At 33.9% G+C, this 19,957-nt stretch overlaps 1 protein-coding gene across 2 annotated transcripts in view; it reads right to left on the reverse strand.

The window, feature by feature from the left end:
* Positions 1-1,405: 1,405 nt before the first annotated feature.
* The window catches only part of ABCD2 (ATP-binding cassette, sub-family D (ALD), member 2), a 51,089-nt gene continuing 32,537 nt past the window's right edge, over positions 1,406-19,957 (reverse strand). The window contains exons 7-10 of one of the 2 annotated variants that reach the window (XM_008570173.1): positions 15,473-15,618; positions 10,884-10,968; positions 7,534-7,659; positions 1,406-2,790 (exon numbers count right to left, since the gene is read on the reverse strand). In XM_008570173.1, the coding sequence (XP_008568395.1) occupies positions 2,571-2,790; positions 7,534-7,659; positions 10,884-10,968; positions 15,473-15,618 (577 nt within the window). In that variant the 3' untranslated portion in view covers positions 1,406-2,570. The remainder of the gene's footprint in view (positions 2,791-7,533; positions 7,660-10,883; positions 10,969-15,472; positions 15,619-19,957) is intronic. The other variant, XM_008570172.1, reaches the window with a different exon arrangement.

Consider the following 19,957-nt stretch of genomic DNA (forward strand, 5'->3'; position numbering starts at 1 on the left):
ATTTATACTGCAGTGTGTAGAGTTTTTAACACAGAAATTTTAGACATATTTGAATCCTGTACATTATAAATAAGTCTTTTTTACTTCAACTCATTGGAAGGATATATTAAATAAGGACTAACTACAAATCTAACATTTGTTTTGGGATTCTTTTCGAAGTTTTAAAACACAAGATATTAGGTCCTAAATGTTTTGATTTTTAAATTATGAAAATTATGCACATATTTCAAATGAGGCCTTTTCACTTTCTTCCTGAACCTTTAAAAGATACATGTCTCAGAATTTCCTTCTTACAACATATAAACTGGATAACTGCTAATATAGAAGTTAAGATTAAAGGATTTTTTTTTCCTTTTTGTTTTTTTTCGTGTCCGTCAACGGATTGCAACCCTCAGTGTCACGCCCGCACCTCGCTCAGCCAGTGAGTGGGAACCGGTCTGTATGTGGGATCCGAACCCTCGGCGGTGCACTGTAGCAGTGCGCCACAGGGCCGGCCCCGAGATTAAAGGATTTTTTTTCCTTTTTGTTTTTTTTCGTGTCCGTCAACGGATTGCAACCCTCAGTGTCACGCCCGCACCTCGCTCAGCCAGTGAGTGGGAACCGGTCTGTATGTGGGATCCGAACCCTCGGCGGTGCACTGTAGCAGTGCGCCACAGGGCCGGCCCCGAGATTAAAGGATTTTTTAAATATCAAGTTTAAGTTTTGGTTCCATAGTAATTTTTGCCTCACTTTTCTAACAGAAAGTAGCAGTAACTGGCAAATACATAAATGAGTAGCTAATGATACTAACAGAAAAACTTGAATAGACATATTGATTATGATTTCATATTGCATTCCTTCATATAAGATAATTACATTTATTGATAATTTAAAATGTCCTAGTTATCATGACAGAATTGAAAATGTGGAAATGCTATGATGTTCTGCAACAATCATTATGAATGACTTCTAGGTACTCTACCACCTGAAAAAGTAAGAATCACTGACTTAGCATATATAATAGCTGTGTCTAAATACACAAATAAAATCCTAAGCCAATAACAACTGATCATTCCATTTTTTTCTGGCCTATCAAAATGGTGGCATCAGCAGCAATAGATTAAAGTGTCAGTCCTGGCTTTTGTACTTCCAACTCCAGGGTACACAAATAGATAAGATCTATTTCATATGACCAGGCCATGCAGATTATTTCTCATATGTCCAATAAATATTAAATTTACCTAAAACATAATTAATTGCCCTTCTGGTTGCTTAGGCTTTAGAGGTATATTAACATTGACTAAGAGTGCATAGTAGCTGAAAGATTTGCTAAATGCCTTGGCTCATTTTAAACCACAAACCAATAATCTTTCTACTTTGTATTTAGTTTTCATTTCTTGTAAACAATGATTAAATAACAATAACATTAACATTACCAAATTTATTTTCTTTTCAACATCTCCTCTAACTTTTATTGATATTATAGTCCAGTTAGGTTTAAAGGATAATAGTAGAAATATACCTGAATAAGGGAGTCGGGAGAACTTCATGTGATCCCTAGATTGGTCTCTAAATAAATTTCATGATTAGGGCATATCTAGTGTCAATTTTCTCAAAAGCAAACATAATGTCTGTCTCAAAATATTATCACAAGGATTAAAATGAAATTATGTAAATGGAGATTGTAAATTATAAAGTACCATTCCACTGTATGTTATTATTACTATGATTTTCAGAATCCCTATATTCTATTATACTACTGTAATTTTTTAAATGTGGACTCCTCCTTTGGGCACAAAAACAAACTGTGTATTTCCAGACAGAAGTTGCAATAGATAATGATGTCAAGTAAAGCACAGGCTGCAACAAACATTGTTTGGATACTTCTTTTTTGTATTGGCAATCCTCTTCAAAATAAAAGGGTTTATTAACAAAAATGTAAGCATCTCATTAAAATTAATCTGTTATGTTCCTGTATTAAGATACTCAAAGTCTAAAATTTAAACATATGACATTTCATTCATGTATGGCTATGCTTTCTTTCAACTACTGCCATTAAAAGAATTTTTTTATATTGAAATTATTTATCACACTGTCAGCTATTTTGTATACAAGTTTAGTTGGCCACTAGTAATGACAAACAGGAATTCTAGCTATTAAACTTAATATCAACCATAAATGGACTGAAATGTTACTCGAAGTTCTAATTTATGCACCTGGTATCAACCCAAATGCTGCTCTTGTTTCATTTCTGGGACATCTCTCATGTTTGTTAAGAACTTCAGACATACACATACATAGCAAATCTGGTATTCATCCTGAATTCACCTAGAAAATCCTGTTTTACAGGTGAATTAGGCTTTCACTAAGAATTAGAATAAGCCATAATGATTAATGTTACATAATGCATTTGTTTATTTTCTTATGAAAAAATCAGATCATATACTTCCCTGATGCTAAAATTTTATAAAACATTTCTTACTGCCTTTTTTTTTGTCTCTGTGCTTAGCTTAACACACTTGCATGCACTGTAACAGAGTGCCTCTGAGCCTTTACCTAAAAAATAATTTTTAAAAACATGTCAAAACAAATTAGGATATCTCATCTTCATTTTTGATTGTTTTCAGCACTGAGTCTTCTCCCAAAATTTTACATAGTTCATCGAGTCTCTGCTGCATTTTGGGAATTCCAGCTAGCTGAGATTCTAGCTTTTGTTTTTCTTCACTCAATGTTAAACGGATAGCAGTATCCAATTGTTCAAAGCGCCAACCTCCTTCACCATCAAACTGTAATAAATGAGTGTGGTATTTCCTGCATAATTAAAATGAAATAATATTATTAGCCATAATTGTGAAAAGCCATTTTAGTTATAGGTTTATCATTCTAATGGATATTCAAAGGCAAATTTTAAGTAAAGGTGCCTATTCTACGTTTGATTTTCAAGGATACCTCAAGAAGTTAAATATTGTGATTTTTTAAAAAAAATCCAAAAGTCATTAATCTAATCTCTAGGAAATTCTTATTCATTATATTAAGTTTATTTTATATTCTGAATGTATATAAATTACAAAGTAAGACATGCTGTCACATGTATTTATCTTCATAACCCGGTATGGCTTCTGAATAAATAAAAAAGCACACTTAGAATGAAAGTAAGGAGAGGAAGCTAAAGAAAAGAAAGCAAAAATTTTAAAGGTTGTACAGAGAAAAACTAAGAAAATTAAAGAAATACAGTAGCAACTTATTAATACATCATCCTTTGGGAATGAGTTCTTCTCTGTAAGTAAAAACTTCTCAGTAATGAATTTTAAAAACAAACTCTTTGATAGAAATATTTTAAAGATGTTTCTACATCTTCATAATTTAAATTTCCTTTCTCATGGCTCAGCTTCATAATTAGGAACTTCATAGCAGTACAGATTATTTTATTGGTGAGATAGGAGACAATCTATCTTATCTTTTCCTAAAGGGAGGCTGAGGTCTCAGTCTCTGGCATTTGTGGGGAATATGTGGCAGAGCTGGTCCTGTGTGGCTCAGTCACTTGCATTTTGTCACTTTGCTGAACTGGCCCCTATTCTTATGTCTCCTTTTACTGTCTTTCCCTTATACTGTTTCTCACTTGTTGCTTCCTTTTAAGCTCCCATCTATCATTATTTACTATAATCAGTGGGCCTTTATCAAGGAACTTCCATCTCTCTTTTTAAAAATCAAGATATAATTCCCATGCCATCAATTCATTCTTTAAAGTGTAAAATTTAAGGATTTTTAGTTTGGGCCGGCCCGTGGCTCACTCGGGAGAGTGTGGTGCTGATAACACCAAGGCCACGGGTTCGGGTCCCATATAGGGATGGCCAGTTAGCTCACTGGTTGAGCGTGGTGCTGACAACACCAAGTCAAGGGTTAAGATCCCCTTACCGGTCATCTTTAAAAAAAAAAAAAAAAAAGGATTTTTAGTTTATTCACAAGCTCGTGCAACTATCACCACTATCTAATTCCACAACATTTCAGCAGTCCCTTTCCATTTCTCCTTCCGTCCAGTCCCTCCCAACCAGTGATATCCTCTCTGTCTCTATAGATTTTTCTATTTTGGATATTTCATATATATAAAATCATACAATATTGTAGTCTTTTGTGACTGGCTTCTTTCACTTATCAAAGTGATTTCAAGGTTCACCCAATTGTAGCATGTATCAGTACTTCATCTGTTTTTATGGCTGAATAATGTTTTATTGTATGGTATTGCACATTTTGTTTATCTATTCATCAATTGAAGGACATTTGGGTTCCACCCCCTTTTGCTGAGATGTTTTTAACATGATGTAAAATGGGAAACTAAGCAAAATCACTGTTAAGATGAAGGTTTAAATTCATGTATTTGGTAACATATAACAGAGATTAATGATCTCTTCCATACACTTTTAGGTTCTTGAGCCTTTCAAAAATTGATCTCCCAACAGTTCGGACCTTACCAAAATTAAATTGAAAACATTTATTGCTATGTCAAAGTGGGAAAATGTGGAAAAACTATTATTAAAATATGAGAGTTTAAGGGGCCGGCCCGGTGGCGCACTGCTACAGTGCGCCGCTTGGGAGCGCGGCAGCGCTCCCGCCGAGGGTTCGGATCCCACATACAGACCGGCCGCTCACTGGCTGAGCGAGGTGCAGGCGCAACACCGAGGGTTGCGATCCCGTTGCTGGTCACAAAAAAAGGAAAAAAAAAAAAAGAGAGAGTTTAAACAAAAGTAAAGGAGAAACAGAAGAAGGATGGCCATACAATGAGAAAAAGAAATAATGGCAAAAAGTTTATTTTGTTTATTTCATTCTGAACTTTTCTCGGGCTTTCCTAGTCTTAGATTTACAACCTGGAACAATTTTAAAATATGGCATTAATATCTTGAGAAAGTTTCATCTTCAATGTATAATGAAGATTTAGCTCATCACTCTGGTTGTACAACACTATTTGATTTCTACATGGAAGGAACAAATTATGTAGGTGTTTCATGCCCTGAGATTCAAAGACATGTTCTATATGAGGATACTTTTAAAAGTTCATGAAAAGATTCATATTACCTTTTAATTCAATTTTTTCACAAACTTTTTGAAGAACCCTTATTTTATGACCCAATATAATATTTCAGGGTTTATCTTACTCAGAAGAATTTAAAACAAACTTTAACAGACTCATTGAAGAAAATCTGTAGACTTTCTTCACAAGTAGGATAAAGCATAAGAAAGTGGTAATTATACAGCTATAATTATATCCAGGAATCAAATAATTTAATAATATTTTATTAATTTTTTACTTCTTTAGATACTGGTATCTGTTTCAATCTTTACAGTCAACGATTACTCATTTGTTGTTATGGGGGAAATATAATACATATTTTCCTACTTCTGGAATCTTTTCAGGGATAAGAAAAATTTCACTTTCCCTGAGGAAAAGATAACTAGAAATGACAAATTTCTACAACCTAAAATGACTAAACTAGTTCACAAAGCAGCACTAACATGATACATGATGTTTAGTTTTATGGAGAAATGTACTGTGGATAACTGCATTTTAAAATACACTATTCTTGTTAAAAGACATACATTACAGATTTTGTTACTTGCTTTAAAAACTAGTTATTCCTTTAATTGAGAAAACAATGGCTAGATATGCTTCCAATGCCTCTTTGGGCTACTTGAATAAGAAACTGAATGACAGGAGAGTGTAATAAATCCATTGCTAGTGGTCAGAAAAACACCAGGACTAAGAGAGAACTTCACGTTATCTCAACACGTGATCAGTTTGGAAGCACGAATGGAAATAACAGGTCCATGCCAAAAAGGGCTCAAGAGTTCTGGCCTGGCTCTGTGTAATCCCTGATTCAGACGATTTACAGGCAAATGTCATAATTGTCTTAAAAATGCAGGTCCTGTTGGTCTTCTCCAAGGAAAAGTCAGAGGAATCCCACCCATTGACATGACTCTCTCTCATGCTGGACTAGATCCAGACTGCTTCTGTAGACACTAGTGAATCAGGGTCCTATCACTCCAGATGCCACTTAATTCTTAATGACAGAGACAAACCACAGATTTCCATAAGTAGGATTACTTTGTGAAATGCTCTATTTTCAGGTCCACTCTCCAAGAGGGGAAAATATTCTGAAAAATCTGAATGTTTAAATTGAGTGTAAGAATAGATTATTATTTTCTCTATAGAAATGGAATTCAGAGTCAAAGAACTTTGAACAATAAAAGCCTGATGTGAACTACATACTCAATTGCTCACAATTTTAATATAATAAGGTGGAAGGTCTAGAAAGCTTCAAGGATTAACTCAAATAAAGCTTGCTACTAGTCTAGGTTTGCAGCCGCATATGTGATGACAGCCTTGGCATGGAATGTGATCGGCCACCTGCCAACAGAATGCTGCAGCTAGATAGACAGAAGTCCTGTGTAGTACTTTGGGAAATATGAGGCCAAGCATATAGAGTCAACTATAGTTACTAATATGTGAAAAGAAAATATTTTTATTGATGAAATACTGCAAAAGTAGAGAAAGTAGAATGTAGTAAGAATAAAAAGTGTTTTTCTTGTTTATGTATGAGACACATTTTGAGTTCCTTATAATAAGTAGAGCAGTGTACTGTAGAACAGTGTGTGTGATCATGGAAGTTATTTTTCTCACTTTTCTAGTTCTCAGTTTTTTCACCTGTAAAATGGGAAAGTTCTACTACCTATACTCCATAGGGTTGTTGTGAGGCTTACATAAAATGAGCCTGGAACTGAATAGGTGCTAAATATTCATTAGTAACTACTATTATGATAAATCAATGGAAAAGTAAGGGAATCATAAAAATAGTATCATAATTTTTTTAAAAGAGAAAATCCCTTTAGGTTTTATGAGATATTACTTAATAAAAATTTTAGCTCATTTTTACTTAAAACAAAACAAAAATAAGGTTTTTTTCCCTGTGTTTTCTCCTACTTAAATATATGAGGGAATATCAAGTTGTGGTATATTTTTTTCTCTGGATTTTATTTTCCTGGACTTTAAGAAAGGATTAAAAGAGTAATATAAAATATATAAATATATTCTTTCCCAGTACTTACTATAGGATTATGATAAATATTTTCAGTCATATAAATCACTGGATTTTTCTACATCTTTGCAGAATTACTGGGAAGTGATGATAATTTCTAAATCACACATTAAAATTAAGAATAGAGGAGATCGAATGTCAACACAAAGAAATGATTACATTTTGTGAGGATGAACATGCTAATTATCCTGATTTGATCATCACACACTGCACACAGGTATTGATATGCAACTCTATACCCCAGAAATATATGTCATCAATTAATGCCTCAATTAAAAAAAAACACAGTTAAGTTATGATATTAGGTTAGGTGTATCTAAACAACTAGTGTGAAACTTAGGAGAAATACAGACAGAAAATAAGTGATATGCCCTATACCCTATAGTAAAAAGTTTGGCAAAGTTATTCTTTAACATACATAGAAAAACCCACCTATCACAAATTAGTTAGCATCAAAAACACTTACCAAAGAGAAGGCCTGTGTGTTATTGACAGTAGAGATATTCCAGCCCCTTTCGCGGCCTGAAATATCTTTCCTTCAACATCAATGCTGACAGCACTGGTACATTCATCCAGCAATGCATATCTTGGTCTTTAAAAAAATAAACAGAAATAAATTAATGATTTTTCTATTTGAATTATAAATCGTTCTTTGCACAATATGAGTTGCAATGATGACACTTTTAAAAGATCAAGAGAATGACATTATTAAAGATAAGTGATAAAGAAAAATGCAGTTATCCCCCTCGTTGGACAAGGATATCACATTCTTCTTAAATTTAAATAGATCTTCTAATACCTGCTCAAAATACAATAAGCTTTATTGTTATGCAGATGACTGAATCATAAATATGAGGCGTAGGAAAGATGAGAAAGGTCATTGAGTGTGTTTTCTTGTGGAAGACAGCTTCATTCTTGGTGACAAGGGTCTGACTCATTACATGAAGAATACACTACAGCAGCTAATTATCAAACAGGCCGCAGCCCTGTTAGCAAAGATTTAATGAGAAGATTATTTTATCAGCAATGTGAATACCTAAGCATTACTAATGGAACTTCATTGCCACAAGACTCTGCAAGAGTGAATGTACCTAATCTGAAAATCTTAGAGTAGATATTTAACCTCATCATATTGCAACCATGCTCCAGAATCAAATTCTAGGGGGAAGAAATCAGTAAATATTTTTTTGATTACATTCAATGATTTTTTTTTCTAGGTCGTTTTTACTTTGGTAATGAGTGTCTTCTATCAAAGGTACCCTATCACTTACCACTGTTTCCCTCTGTTTATCCCTTCTCTATTCCGTTGCGCCCCCCTGCTCTTATCTTTCTTTGTCCTTTCCTTCTTCCAAGACAGTCTGGACTTTAGGTACATATTTGTACAGAGCAACATGACTTAGCTTGGTTCATGAGACCAAAGTTAACTCCTCCATTGTCATTCACTATTCATTTCAGGGTTGAAAATCAGTATCAAGTATTTACCAGGACAATTCCCTTCATGAAGATATTCTGATCTTTAAAAATAAATGACAAGAAAATTTTTAAAAACTGAAATCAGTAATTTCTCATTCAGCATAAATAATTATTTAGCACTGTAAGCTACTTTTCTAAGACAGATTTGCTTATTAATAGAATCCTGTTACCTATTTCAGAATGGTTAGTCAGGCTAATAAACAGAGGAGTCAAAGGCAACTTTAACACTCCATTTGATTCTAAAACTGCTCCCTGTGCAAAGAACTCAAAGATCACTGTGTGTTCCCCATGACAACATCAATGGAAGTAGTTTTGCTGGTTGGCTTTTGGTTACTGTTCTGGTTTAAGTATTAAGCATTATTTTTTTTGTCTCAGTCGATTACTGTTTTGTGGATTTTTTTTAAGAAAAGGAAGTTTAAAAGAGAAAGGTTTGGGCAAAATTTTCTCTTTGTGCAAAAGTCTTTCTAGTAACTGACTATATTTTGTTATATTTCAGAGTGCTTTGAGCTAAACGGAGAAAAGGTGGCATTTTAGAATTAGAAAAAAGTGCATATCTTACACTCGGTTGTCATAGCAACCCCTAGTCTAGCAGATGCAAAATAGATGTAAAATATCACACTCTTTTGTTTCCTTGGAAGGTCTGGTATGGGTATGTGTGTGTGTGTGTGTGTGTGTGTACTTAAATATATCAAGCAATAAAGCAATAGCTGGAATTCAATACCGATATAACTAAATAAAACATTAGAAATATAAAGATGCATATATGCTTAACATTTAACATAAATTATCCTGTCAAGGGCTCTGAACTTTTTAATGCCAAAGGAAATTTCCTATTTTCTGACCAGCAAAAGAATCAAATAATCATTCTGACAATTTGACTTTTCAGATTCCCAGTGCACATATAACAATGAAGACTGCACTTCCCATTTTCTTTCCCTTTGTTTTGCTTTAAAATATTTCAGAAATAAAAAAGGAGTAGATAAGTCAAGTGTGACAAAATGTTGCACTTGTTGAATCATTATGATAGGAAATATGGGGTTCATTTTACAATTTCTCTTTTTTGATGAATTTTTTATATTTTTTCTATAGTTAAAGATTTATTTAAAAAGTTGACAGCCATTTGGTTGCTAACTATGAGCCAACTGGTTGCTAAGTGTTCAATGAGGTGTACTTTATATATTTTTTGCTCTCTTTATTGGCTTTTTAAAGTTCTTCATAAAAGAGTTACTGCTTCCATTGCAACTCATACAAGAGTATAGAGTGTTGCATCTGCCCCAACTTACGGCCCATTCATGCATTCAGGGGCTTAACTCTTGGTCATTTTTTGCCCAGGATTTGAATACTAAAAATGAGTAACATAGTTCCTGATAATCTCCTGCTCTGCACAACACAAGATCCTCATTGCCAGAAACCTAAGTCAAAAAAAAAAGAGAGAGATACGTCTTTTTCAGAGAAGAATAGGGCAAATAATAGAACAAATCAGAATGGCTTTAATACTACCTTCCCATGTCTTGTGCTCGGTATCCTTAAACTCAAAAAGCTATGAAGCTGGTGGCAAAGAGAAAAGCTTTAAAAAAAGAAAATATTTCCTGCATCTCAATTTTTCTGAGTCCATTAAGACTTATGTGGGCTGGTTCCTTTTTCCACTGGATATACCTCTGGTTTTCAAGGGGGAGAACACTATGATTTAATAGGTTACTGAATGGTTAACAAATTGATTTAGTTTGAATTTAATAATTTAATTCAGAAGTATTATCGAATACCTATCTACCAGATTTACACCAGTATAGTAGTGGCTATGAATTCTTCACATTTTATAATTAATAAAAATCCTATTTTTAACTTTAGGATACATAAAAATCTAATTTAGTCTTCTTGTATATTATTTCATTTAACATTACTCAACATAAAAGAAAGAAAGAAAACAAACCACTTGGAGATTATGCTATGAGAAAAAATAATTTACGAAACTTTAAAAAATGTAAGCTCAGTTTTTCAGTAAGATATTTTTTTAGGGGCCGGCCCGGTGGCGCACTGGATAGTGCGCCGCTTGGGAAGCGCAGCGGCGCTCCCGCCCGAGGGTTCGGATCCCACATACAGACCGGTTCCCGCTCACTGGCTGGGCGAGGTGCGGGAGCAACACCGAGGGTTGCGATCCCGTTGCCGGTCCCCGGTCCGGTACGGGGGCAACACTGAGGGTTGCGATCCGTTGCCGGACACGGAAAAAAGACAAAAAAAAAAAAAAAGATATTTTTTAAACTAAAAATGAGGACACTGAGTTCTGTCCAAATGTTTTTTTGGTTATGACAATGGAATGTAGTTACCTGAATGTAGCATACTTACTTATGATAAAACATACGAGCCATGCCCATTCTTTGCTTTTCCCCTCCTGATAGGACATCTTTCCAGTCCATAACAGCATCCCATCCTTTAAAAAAAAAAGATACATATTTTATAAATCATTTGTTTAATTATTGCCATTTCTACCTTGGACAAGTGATTCCTGGCAAGTTCAATTTGTTAAAATGAAGAACCTGGTATTTTACAGAACATACTTGTATGCTTGGGTGAACTAGAGAGCCTCATGTATAAGCATTTTGTTTTAGATTTGATATTCTTTTAATGGTAATAATTATTTATACTAACAAATCATCTTATATGAATTCTAAACACTGACTCTTTAAAAATTTTGTTTGTTTCTCAGTATCTCCAAAGGGTTGGTAGGCTTATACTTATTTTGGAGAAAGGTCAAAGAAAAGATCAACAAATTTGCACAGGTCAGTTACTAAGACTGCAAAGGGAAAGAGAGGAACTACTATAAATACGTTCCACATCATGGGCTCTCCTGAGCCAGGGTGGTGGGGGGCCTCGGGCCTTGGCCATGACCCCCGACATGTGCAACCAGCCCAACAGCGACCAACCAGCCTTTGCAGGAAGTGTCCCGGACTCTCCCGAGCCAGGAAAGTGGTGGGCCTTGGCCATGCCTCCCAACACCTGCAGCCAGCCCAGAGGTGACCACCAAGCTGCCTCAGGAAGCACCTTGGGTTCCCAAGCTGGGGTGGTGGGGGGACAAGGGCTTATGCCACACCCCCCTGATGTCTGCACCCAGCCCAGCAAGGACCAAGCCACTCCTGGAAGTCCCCTGGTCTCCCTTGTGGGAATGAGGAGGGTGCCACAGGCCTTAACCCCGCTCCTCCTCCTTCCTCCTTCTTCCATCACATTTCCTTTCCCTTTCCTCTCTCCCCCTCCCTCCCAAATACTCTGCAACAACATCCTAGAATGTAAAAAAATAATTCTAATGAAATTACATTTTCTTTAAAAAAAAAATAGCTTCCACATGCCTGGCACTGTATGTGAGTTTTCTCATTATATACTCCACAGTCTTATGAGATAGGTTTTATTATTTGTATTTTAGAAGTGAATAACCCGAAACTCATGCGGTAATTGACATGTCTAAGTTTACACAGTTAGATATCAGAATCAGGATTTATATTTAGGTCTATCTGATGCTTTTACAGTTTATCTGTGCATGCTCTCTCTTCCAGCATCTTAACTATTTGATATTCTATTTGATATTCATTCAAAAAGCAAGTCTCTGTTTTTTTAAAATAGGTTATATCTATACATAATGATATAGAAATGTGTCCAGAATATTTTTATATGAAAATCCAAGTTGCAGAATTGTATATATCATGATTGCACTTTTGTAAATAAACACATACATACATACACACACCACACAGGCATATACACATCTCCAAGAGTGGAATTATGAGACTTTTACTTTCTAAGTTATACATTTTTATAATATATGAAATTTTTATAATAAGCCTATCTTAATTTTTTAATTAAATTTTTAAAAGATCACAATGACAAAACCATGGTTCCTCTCCTGGAGAATCTGATTTTCAAGGAAGAAAATGACTGTCATAATTTAATACATATTTAGGGCAACATTTCCAAATCTTAATTGTTTAGCACTTAGCTCTCCCATTTGGAAAAAGTCCAGGCTCTTTGCTCTGTTTTTGTTTTCCTCCTCAGCTGAATTTTCACCATTAGTAAGGCTTCTAAATAAACTTGGTCAAAGGGAAAGGAATTGGAAGTGCAGTCTTCATTGCCTGTGTGCACTGGCTATCCAAAAAGTCAAATTGTTAAAATGATTATTTGACACGTTTGCTGGTCAGAAGGAAAACATGGACTTTCCTTTTGACATTAAAAAGTTCAGAGCCTTTGACAGAATAATTTATGTTAACTGTTAGACATAAAATGCATCTTATGTTTCTTATCTTCTTCCTCTTAAAATTATCATTACAAAGTACATTACATTAAAAAAAAGTCTAAAAGTGTAAAAAAGAAACCCAAAACAGTGGTTACCTATAGGTGATAACTGGATGGGAGGGAACAGGAACAGAATTTTTTCACAGTACATTTTTAAAAACTTTGTAACTTTTGAATTATATGAAAGTTACCTGTTCCAAAAATTAAATATGCAAAAAATTACAATAAAAGTAACACAATATATTAAATATTATCAATACATTACAAATTGTCAATACAGAACTATCTAGAGTGAAAAGAAAGCTTTCCCTATTTGCCAATGACACCTTTGATTCCACACTCCAAAGGGAACCACTGTTCATTTTCTTGAGTAAACTTCCAGAAATTGTCTATCTGTTTAAGAACATATACATATAATTTTATATTAGGGGAAAAAATATCTTAAAATGCCATTTGATTTAAAGTTCTTGCTTCTAGGGAAAACTATTGAAATAAAACTTTCCCTATGACTGAATTTTATGGCATTTATGAAATATAAGTGATGATTTAGAAATTGATTCAGATTGCTACACAGTGAAGAAATATTCTGGACTTAAAAATTATTTTTTCCATGCCCACTGAGAAAAAGGCACAAGAGAAAAGTATCTGGGTCAAAGGAAACTTTAACATTTACATATTGAAATAAATCATGTTTTTTGTTCTACTAAACCCGGAGGATTTTGTAGATAATATTTCATGATCACAGAACACGTAATCAGAACACTGAGTCATAATATTGCCTCTGATGTGATTTAGTCAGACCAAGCCAGCTATGAAAAGAATGATTTTCCTGCTTCCTACAAAATCCATTAGTTTACCCTTCTACTCTTTCCTATTTTGTAACTTGTTTGATAGAATAAAATGTAGTTCTTAATTCCATCTCTTACTAAGCAAAGGATTAGCTAGTCTAAATAGAACTTGAGTAGGCTTCTTCCAAAGTAAGTGATGTACTTGCAAATGTAATGTTTCATGCTTAAGGATCAAGCAAGCAAAACAGGTTTTTCTTGGAATTTTTTTTATGTGTAAGGATGTAATAGTTCTTATTGGTGTCTAAAAAGTTAGAAGGAGCATAGCACAGTGGCATATTCTAGCACAGATCATTGACTTTCAAGTCAGATCTGTGTTTGAATCTTTGTTGCACCACTTACACTAGGTAATTTACTAAACTTCTGAATTTACTCTGTAAAATGGCGATGCAAAATCTACAGCATTGAATTATTATGAATATTAAATAAGATGATATATTTTGCATAAACACCGTAACAATTACTATGGTTGAAGCATTCGTAAAAACAGTTCTAGGCCATCTTGATGACTTCTAAAATAATAGAATATTCTATGTTTATTATAAATTTCTATTTGGATCATTGGATTTTAAACTTACTCAACATAACTTGCCCATGATAAACATGGAGCATTTACTCAGCCACAGTGTTCTGAAATTGGAAAAGCTGATCACATGAAACAAGAAAACAACCTGCTTTCCCTATATGGTAGAAATTACACACACCATAAAAATGAATGTAATAATATCTCTCTTGTCTGCCTCATCTGCTTATTGTAAAGATCAAATTAAATAATATATGTGAAATTGCTATGTAAAATGTAAGTACCATCACACAAAGACAAAATATAGTAATCATATTACAAACTAATATTACCACTAGCTACTAATCCTGTGCATTCCTGTTCCACTGTGCTAAATGTCTTATGTATGGTCTTATTTAATCTTTTAAATAAAACCAAAACCTTATAAGGTAGATATTTATCCCCATTTTACAGTTGAAAATACAGAAAGCAGTGCTAAGATTTGATTCCAGAACTCTCTGAGTTCAAAGCCCATATTCTCAATCACTGTATTACCCTGCTTCTTTGAATAATGTAAACAGGCTGTGAAATAGAACATAAAATCCTTGCCAAATTAAACCTGGAGTTCTGCCTTGTTATTTCAGTAGTTTTTCTTTCTTTTTTTTAAAAAAAATATTTATATTTATTTTGTGAGTATTTTAGTAGCTTTTCTGGGCTTTCAAATTATATGTTATCAAGTTATTTGAAAGTGTGACTATTAGATGATATTTTTAAAGCTTATTTCCATAAATGTTATTCCTACTCTTTCCAAAAGATCTTATGCTGAAAAACCACAATATAGAAGTTTCTATACTTTAACTCTCTATGTGCTACCTGAGAGAGAAAAAAATGTATTAGAAAGATTGTAGGTCTGAAAACAAAAAAGAAACTCTGTGATACCAGCTTCTTAAGTTACTAACTTTAATATAAGCTCAGAGCTTGGCAGGCGAATATTTCTGTCATAGACTTTACATAAATCTAGATTGACAATGGCCTCAGGGACACTTGTACATTCAAATACATAAGGAAAAAATTGTTTTTAAATGCTAGCTGCAGTGACATGGAGACTCAATAAAAGCCTAGGGTGCTGCATTAATCATGACACAAGCAGAAAAGGGGATGTTAATAATGGAAAAGCAATAAAACTCCATCTTTATGCTTATGTGCTAATAATAGCATATATTCAAATCAAGCCACAGACTAAATATAGACCTATTTATTTTTTTAAATGGAGTAAAATGCATAAAGAAAAGAATGATAGAATTTACCTCCTTCTCTTTGAACTATGTGAAAGAGATGGACATTGTGTAAAATAGTTTTGAGATCTTGGTCTGTATAACCTTTATCGTGCATATCATCCACTGAATCGGGATAAATGACTTGATCCCGAAGACTTCCAAGAGACATATATGGCCTGGAAAACAACAAGCACAGAACAATATTACTGCAAAATCATTTTAGTTTACTCACTGTGACATCCAGGTGGCCTGAAAACATTAGAGCAGACTTTAAACACTACATTTCTAGGATTATATTTAACTTATAGGAACTGCAGAAAAACACCCTATTAAGTTTATGTAAAAACATATTGAGACATAACACAAGAAAATCTTCTACAAGAAATTATTTGACACTTTCAGCAGAGAAATATAACAGGGTACTTCGAAAAAATTGTGGAAATATAGAATTATAGTATAAATCTTTCCATGAACTTTTGAAGATTTCTCATATACTTTGTTTCATTGTTTTTGATAAAGATTGCTTCTCTACTTCAGCTAAAATTATTGGGTTAAATATTGTAAAATTTGGGGGTTTGATCCAGCAACGTGAATAAACAAAACTAAAAAAAAAATGCCATTCATAATAAGAAAAATTAAAATTAAAACTATGTTGAGTTTCTTATCAGATTGGCAAAAATTCAACAGTTTGACAACTCATAGACTGGCAGGCCTATGGAGAAATAGGGGCTCTCAAACTGTGGTGAAAATGGTATATCCCTGTTGGAAGGGATTTGGCAAACCAACATATCATTTGTTCTTGGACCCACTTCTAGGAATTTGCTCTGAAGATATACTTCTAGAAATACCAAAAAGAAAAAATGCTTAGGGTTACAGCATTATTTGTAGTAGCGAAATATTGAAAAACAACTTAAATGCCCATACAGAGGAGACTGATTGAATAAACTACAGTAAATCCACTATGCAGCTACAAAAAAGAATGAGGAAAATCTGTATGAGCTGATAAAGTGATTTCCATAACATATTGTTAAGCTGAAAAGCAAAGTGCAAACATAGACATATACCAGGGTTTCTCAACAGCAGTGCTATTGACATATTAAACCAGGTAATCCTTCGTTGTCAAGGCTATCCTGTGTATGGTAGGATGTTTAACAGTATACTTGGTCTCTATCCACTAGATGTCAGTAGCACCCCCTCCAGTGGTGACCAAACAAATTGTCTCCAGATACTGCTTATGTCCCCTGGGGGACAAAATCATCTACAGTTGAGACTTCTTATATATACTATATCACCTTCTACATGAAAGAAAACAAAATAAAATATACAAGTATCTGCTTATATTTACAAAAGGAAACAGAGGAAGGGTAAAGCAGAAATTAATGATACTGGTTATCTATAGGAGGTGGGAGAAACAAGGCAGAACGGACAAGGCAGGGAGTGACCTTTCTAAGTATCCTTTCTATATAGTTTGCACTTTTAGAATCATGTTAAAGTGTTACTATTCGATAAATAAACAAAATTAAACCAACAAGAATGAAGGAAAAAAAACCTTAAAATTGAATGGAAACAGAAACAAATTAACTGAATAGTATATTAAGTACGTAACATAACCACACTGGGAGGGGGAGTTGAAGCGAGTGAGAATTAATCCAAGTAGCTTTGGAATTTGGTCACATAATTTCAAAGACAGAAAGAACTAAGAAAAGATCTTGAACCTTAAATGGCAAGTTTGTTTTTGGTAATGATATAGGTGTAGCAATTTTAAAACTATTTTATGTATATTACAGTATTGATTAAATAAATAATAGTGTTGAGCTTGAACACTTTCTTAATTTGTGGCTGCTTTTAGGCCAACAGTGGATAATTGGCAGTCTACTCTCTATAAGGGGTTGCGTCCTGTATCTAAAGAGCTGTACCTCTTTAGACTAACATTTAAATTTACATTTAGAGTAGTATGTTCTTTAGGTAAACTTAAAGTTGAACTGAAATTCTGTGCTGGATAACCAGCTATCACCAGGCTCGATGAGAAGAAAGATACAAACATGGAATGTGAGAAGGCAAGAAAAAAACTGTAATACTTGAATTAAAGTATCAGTAGAATTTATAATTTTTTTTTTACAAGAAAAATATTTTCTAGCTCTTTCCATATTGGGAACATTCTCATCTTATCCTTTGAGGAGGACACAATGTCATCTAGGTGATTTTGTGGGTTGAATTGTGGATCTAAAAAGACATGTCCTAATCCTAACCCCTGTACCAATGACCGCAACCTTATTTAGAAACAGGGTCTTTGCAGATGTAATTAAGTTAATGATCTTGAGACAAGAGGTCCTGGATCAACCAGATGAGCCCTAAATCCAATAAATGCCCCCACAAAAGAGGAGAAACACAGGAGAGAAAAGAAATCCACATGAAAAAAGAGACAAAGATTAGAGGTATGCTGCCACAAGATAATGAACATTGGTGCCACTAGAAGCTGGAAGAAGGAAGAAATAATTCTCCCCTAGAGCCTTTGGAAAGTGTAGACTGCTGATATCTTGACTTCTGGCCTTCGGAAATGTGAGAAAATAAATTTATGTTATTTTAAATCATCAAGTTTTTGGTAATTTGTTACAGTAACCCTTGGAAACTAATACAAGTAGTAATATTCTGCAAAAAATGCATAATCTGAATCACCATAAGGAGACATGAGGAAACTATCAGATAAACCCAAATGGAGGAACTCAAAATACAATAGTCCTGCACTCTTTATAAACATCAATGTCATTTAAAAAAAAATCGAAAAACAAACAAAACAAAACAACAACAACAAAAAAGGCTAAGGAACTCTTTCAGATTAAAAGGAACTAAAATGACCCAACAACTAAATGCAATGTATGATACTGGCTTGGGAAAGACAAGTTCCTATTTTATTTGTATATTTATTTTTGGTAGCTGGCTCATACTGGGATGCAGACACATGACTTTGTTGTTACAAGGCTGTGCTCTACCAACTGAACTAACTGGTCAGCCTACAAATTCCTCTTTTAAAGAAAGGTATTATGACAATTGTTAAACTTTGAATATGGACTGGATTTTAGATATTAACATTATATCAATGTTAAATTTCCTGGGTTTGCTAATTGTACTGTGGTTATGTTAGAGGCTATTCTTGGTCTTTGAAAATATACACTAAATTATTTAGAGGTAAATATTTATGATTGCTGCAATTTACTAAAAATGGTATTTTGTGTGTATGTGAGTATGTGTGTGTGTTTTCAGAGAGAGAGATGTTTTTAAATACAAAATGTGTCCACCTATTTTTCCATAGTACACAAACCATTTAGTTGAAGGACAGATACCACAAGGTTTTTAATAATATATTTAACTATTTTTGAAATTCAAAGTGTTTATATTTCAACTATACACATATATATTCAATACATTGATATACATTTCAATGAGATCTTTACAAATATAAGCAATCTCTGATCATATTTCCTTTTATAAGTTGAGATATAATTCATGTATCATAATACTCACCCTTTTAAAGTGTACAATTCAGTGGGTTTTCAGGATATTCACAAGCTCATATAACTATTACCACTATTTTCAGAACATTTTCTTCACCCCCCCCAAAAAAAATCCCATACCCGATAGCAGACAGTCCCTATTCCCCCCTCCTTTCAGCCCTTAGCTATCACTAATCTATTCTCTACCTACATGGTTTTGCCTATTCTGGACATTTCGAATATATGAAATCATACAATATGCGGTCTCTTGAGACTGTCTTCTTTCCATTAGTATAATATTTTCAGGTTCATCTATGTTGTTGCATGTAACAATACCTCATTCCTTTTTATGGGTGAATAGTACTCCATGTATAAATATGCCACATTTGATTAACCCATTCATCAGTTGATGGATATTTCAGTTGTTTACACATTTTGATGTTATGCATATATACTAATAAATGAAATTGCTGGGGCACATATCTGTTTGAGAAATGGACAGATTATTTTTCCAAAGTGGCTATACTATTTCTGGTCACATTTCTTGTATCATATCTCTATGACTTTACTTCCTGCCCTCTTCTTTATCTTTCCCTCTCCAGTCTAACCATTCTTTTTTTTTTTTTTTTGGTGGCTGTCCAGTATTGGGAATGAAACCCTTGACTTTGATGTGACAAGGATGCACTCTAACCAGCTCAGCTAAACAGCCATCTTATAACCATATTTTTTTTAAAAATGAGTTAGGACACAGAGTTGTTCGTGTACATCATCTTAAACATTCATATAATGTGACATCTTATTTAATACCTAATAACTTTAATCACACAAAATAGAAATTAGCTACCAAGGCCAATGAGCAGTTTTACTTGGGCACTCTGAGACTACTCAGAAGAGGAGATACATAAAACCTTAGGAGAGGTACTTTTGCTGCCTTCCTGAGTGATGCCAGCTCCAACCTAACAAAAATGGGAAGCACAGATATCCTTCCACCTTAGCATAAAACCAAGATGTAATTAGATCCAAA

Source organism: Galeopterus variegatus, unplaced genomic scaffold, assembly GCF_000696425.1.
Source record: "Galeopterus variegatus unplaced genomic scaffold, G_variegatus-3.0.2 Scaffold577, whole genome shotgun sequence".
Lineage (NCBI taxonomy): Eukaryota > Metazoa > Chordata > Mammalia > Dermoptera > Cynocephalidae > Galeopterus > Galeopterus variegatus.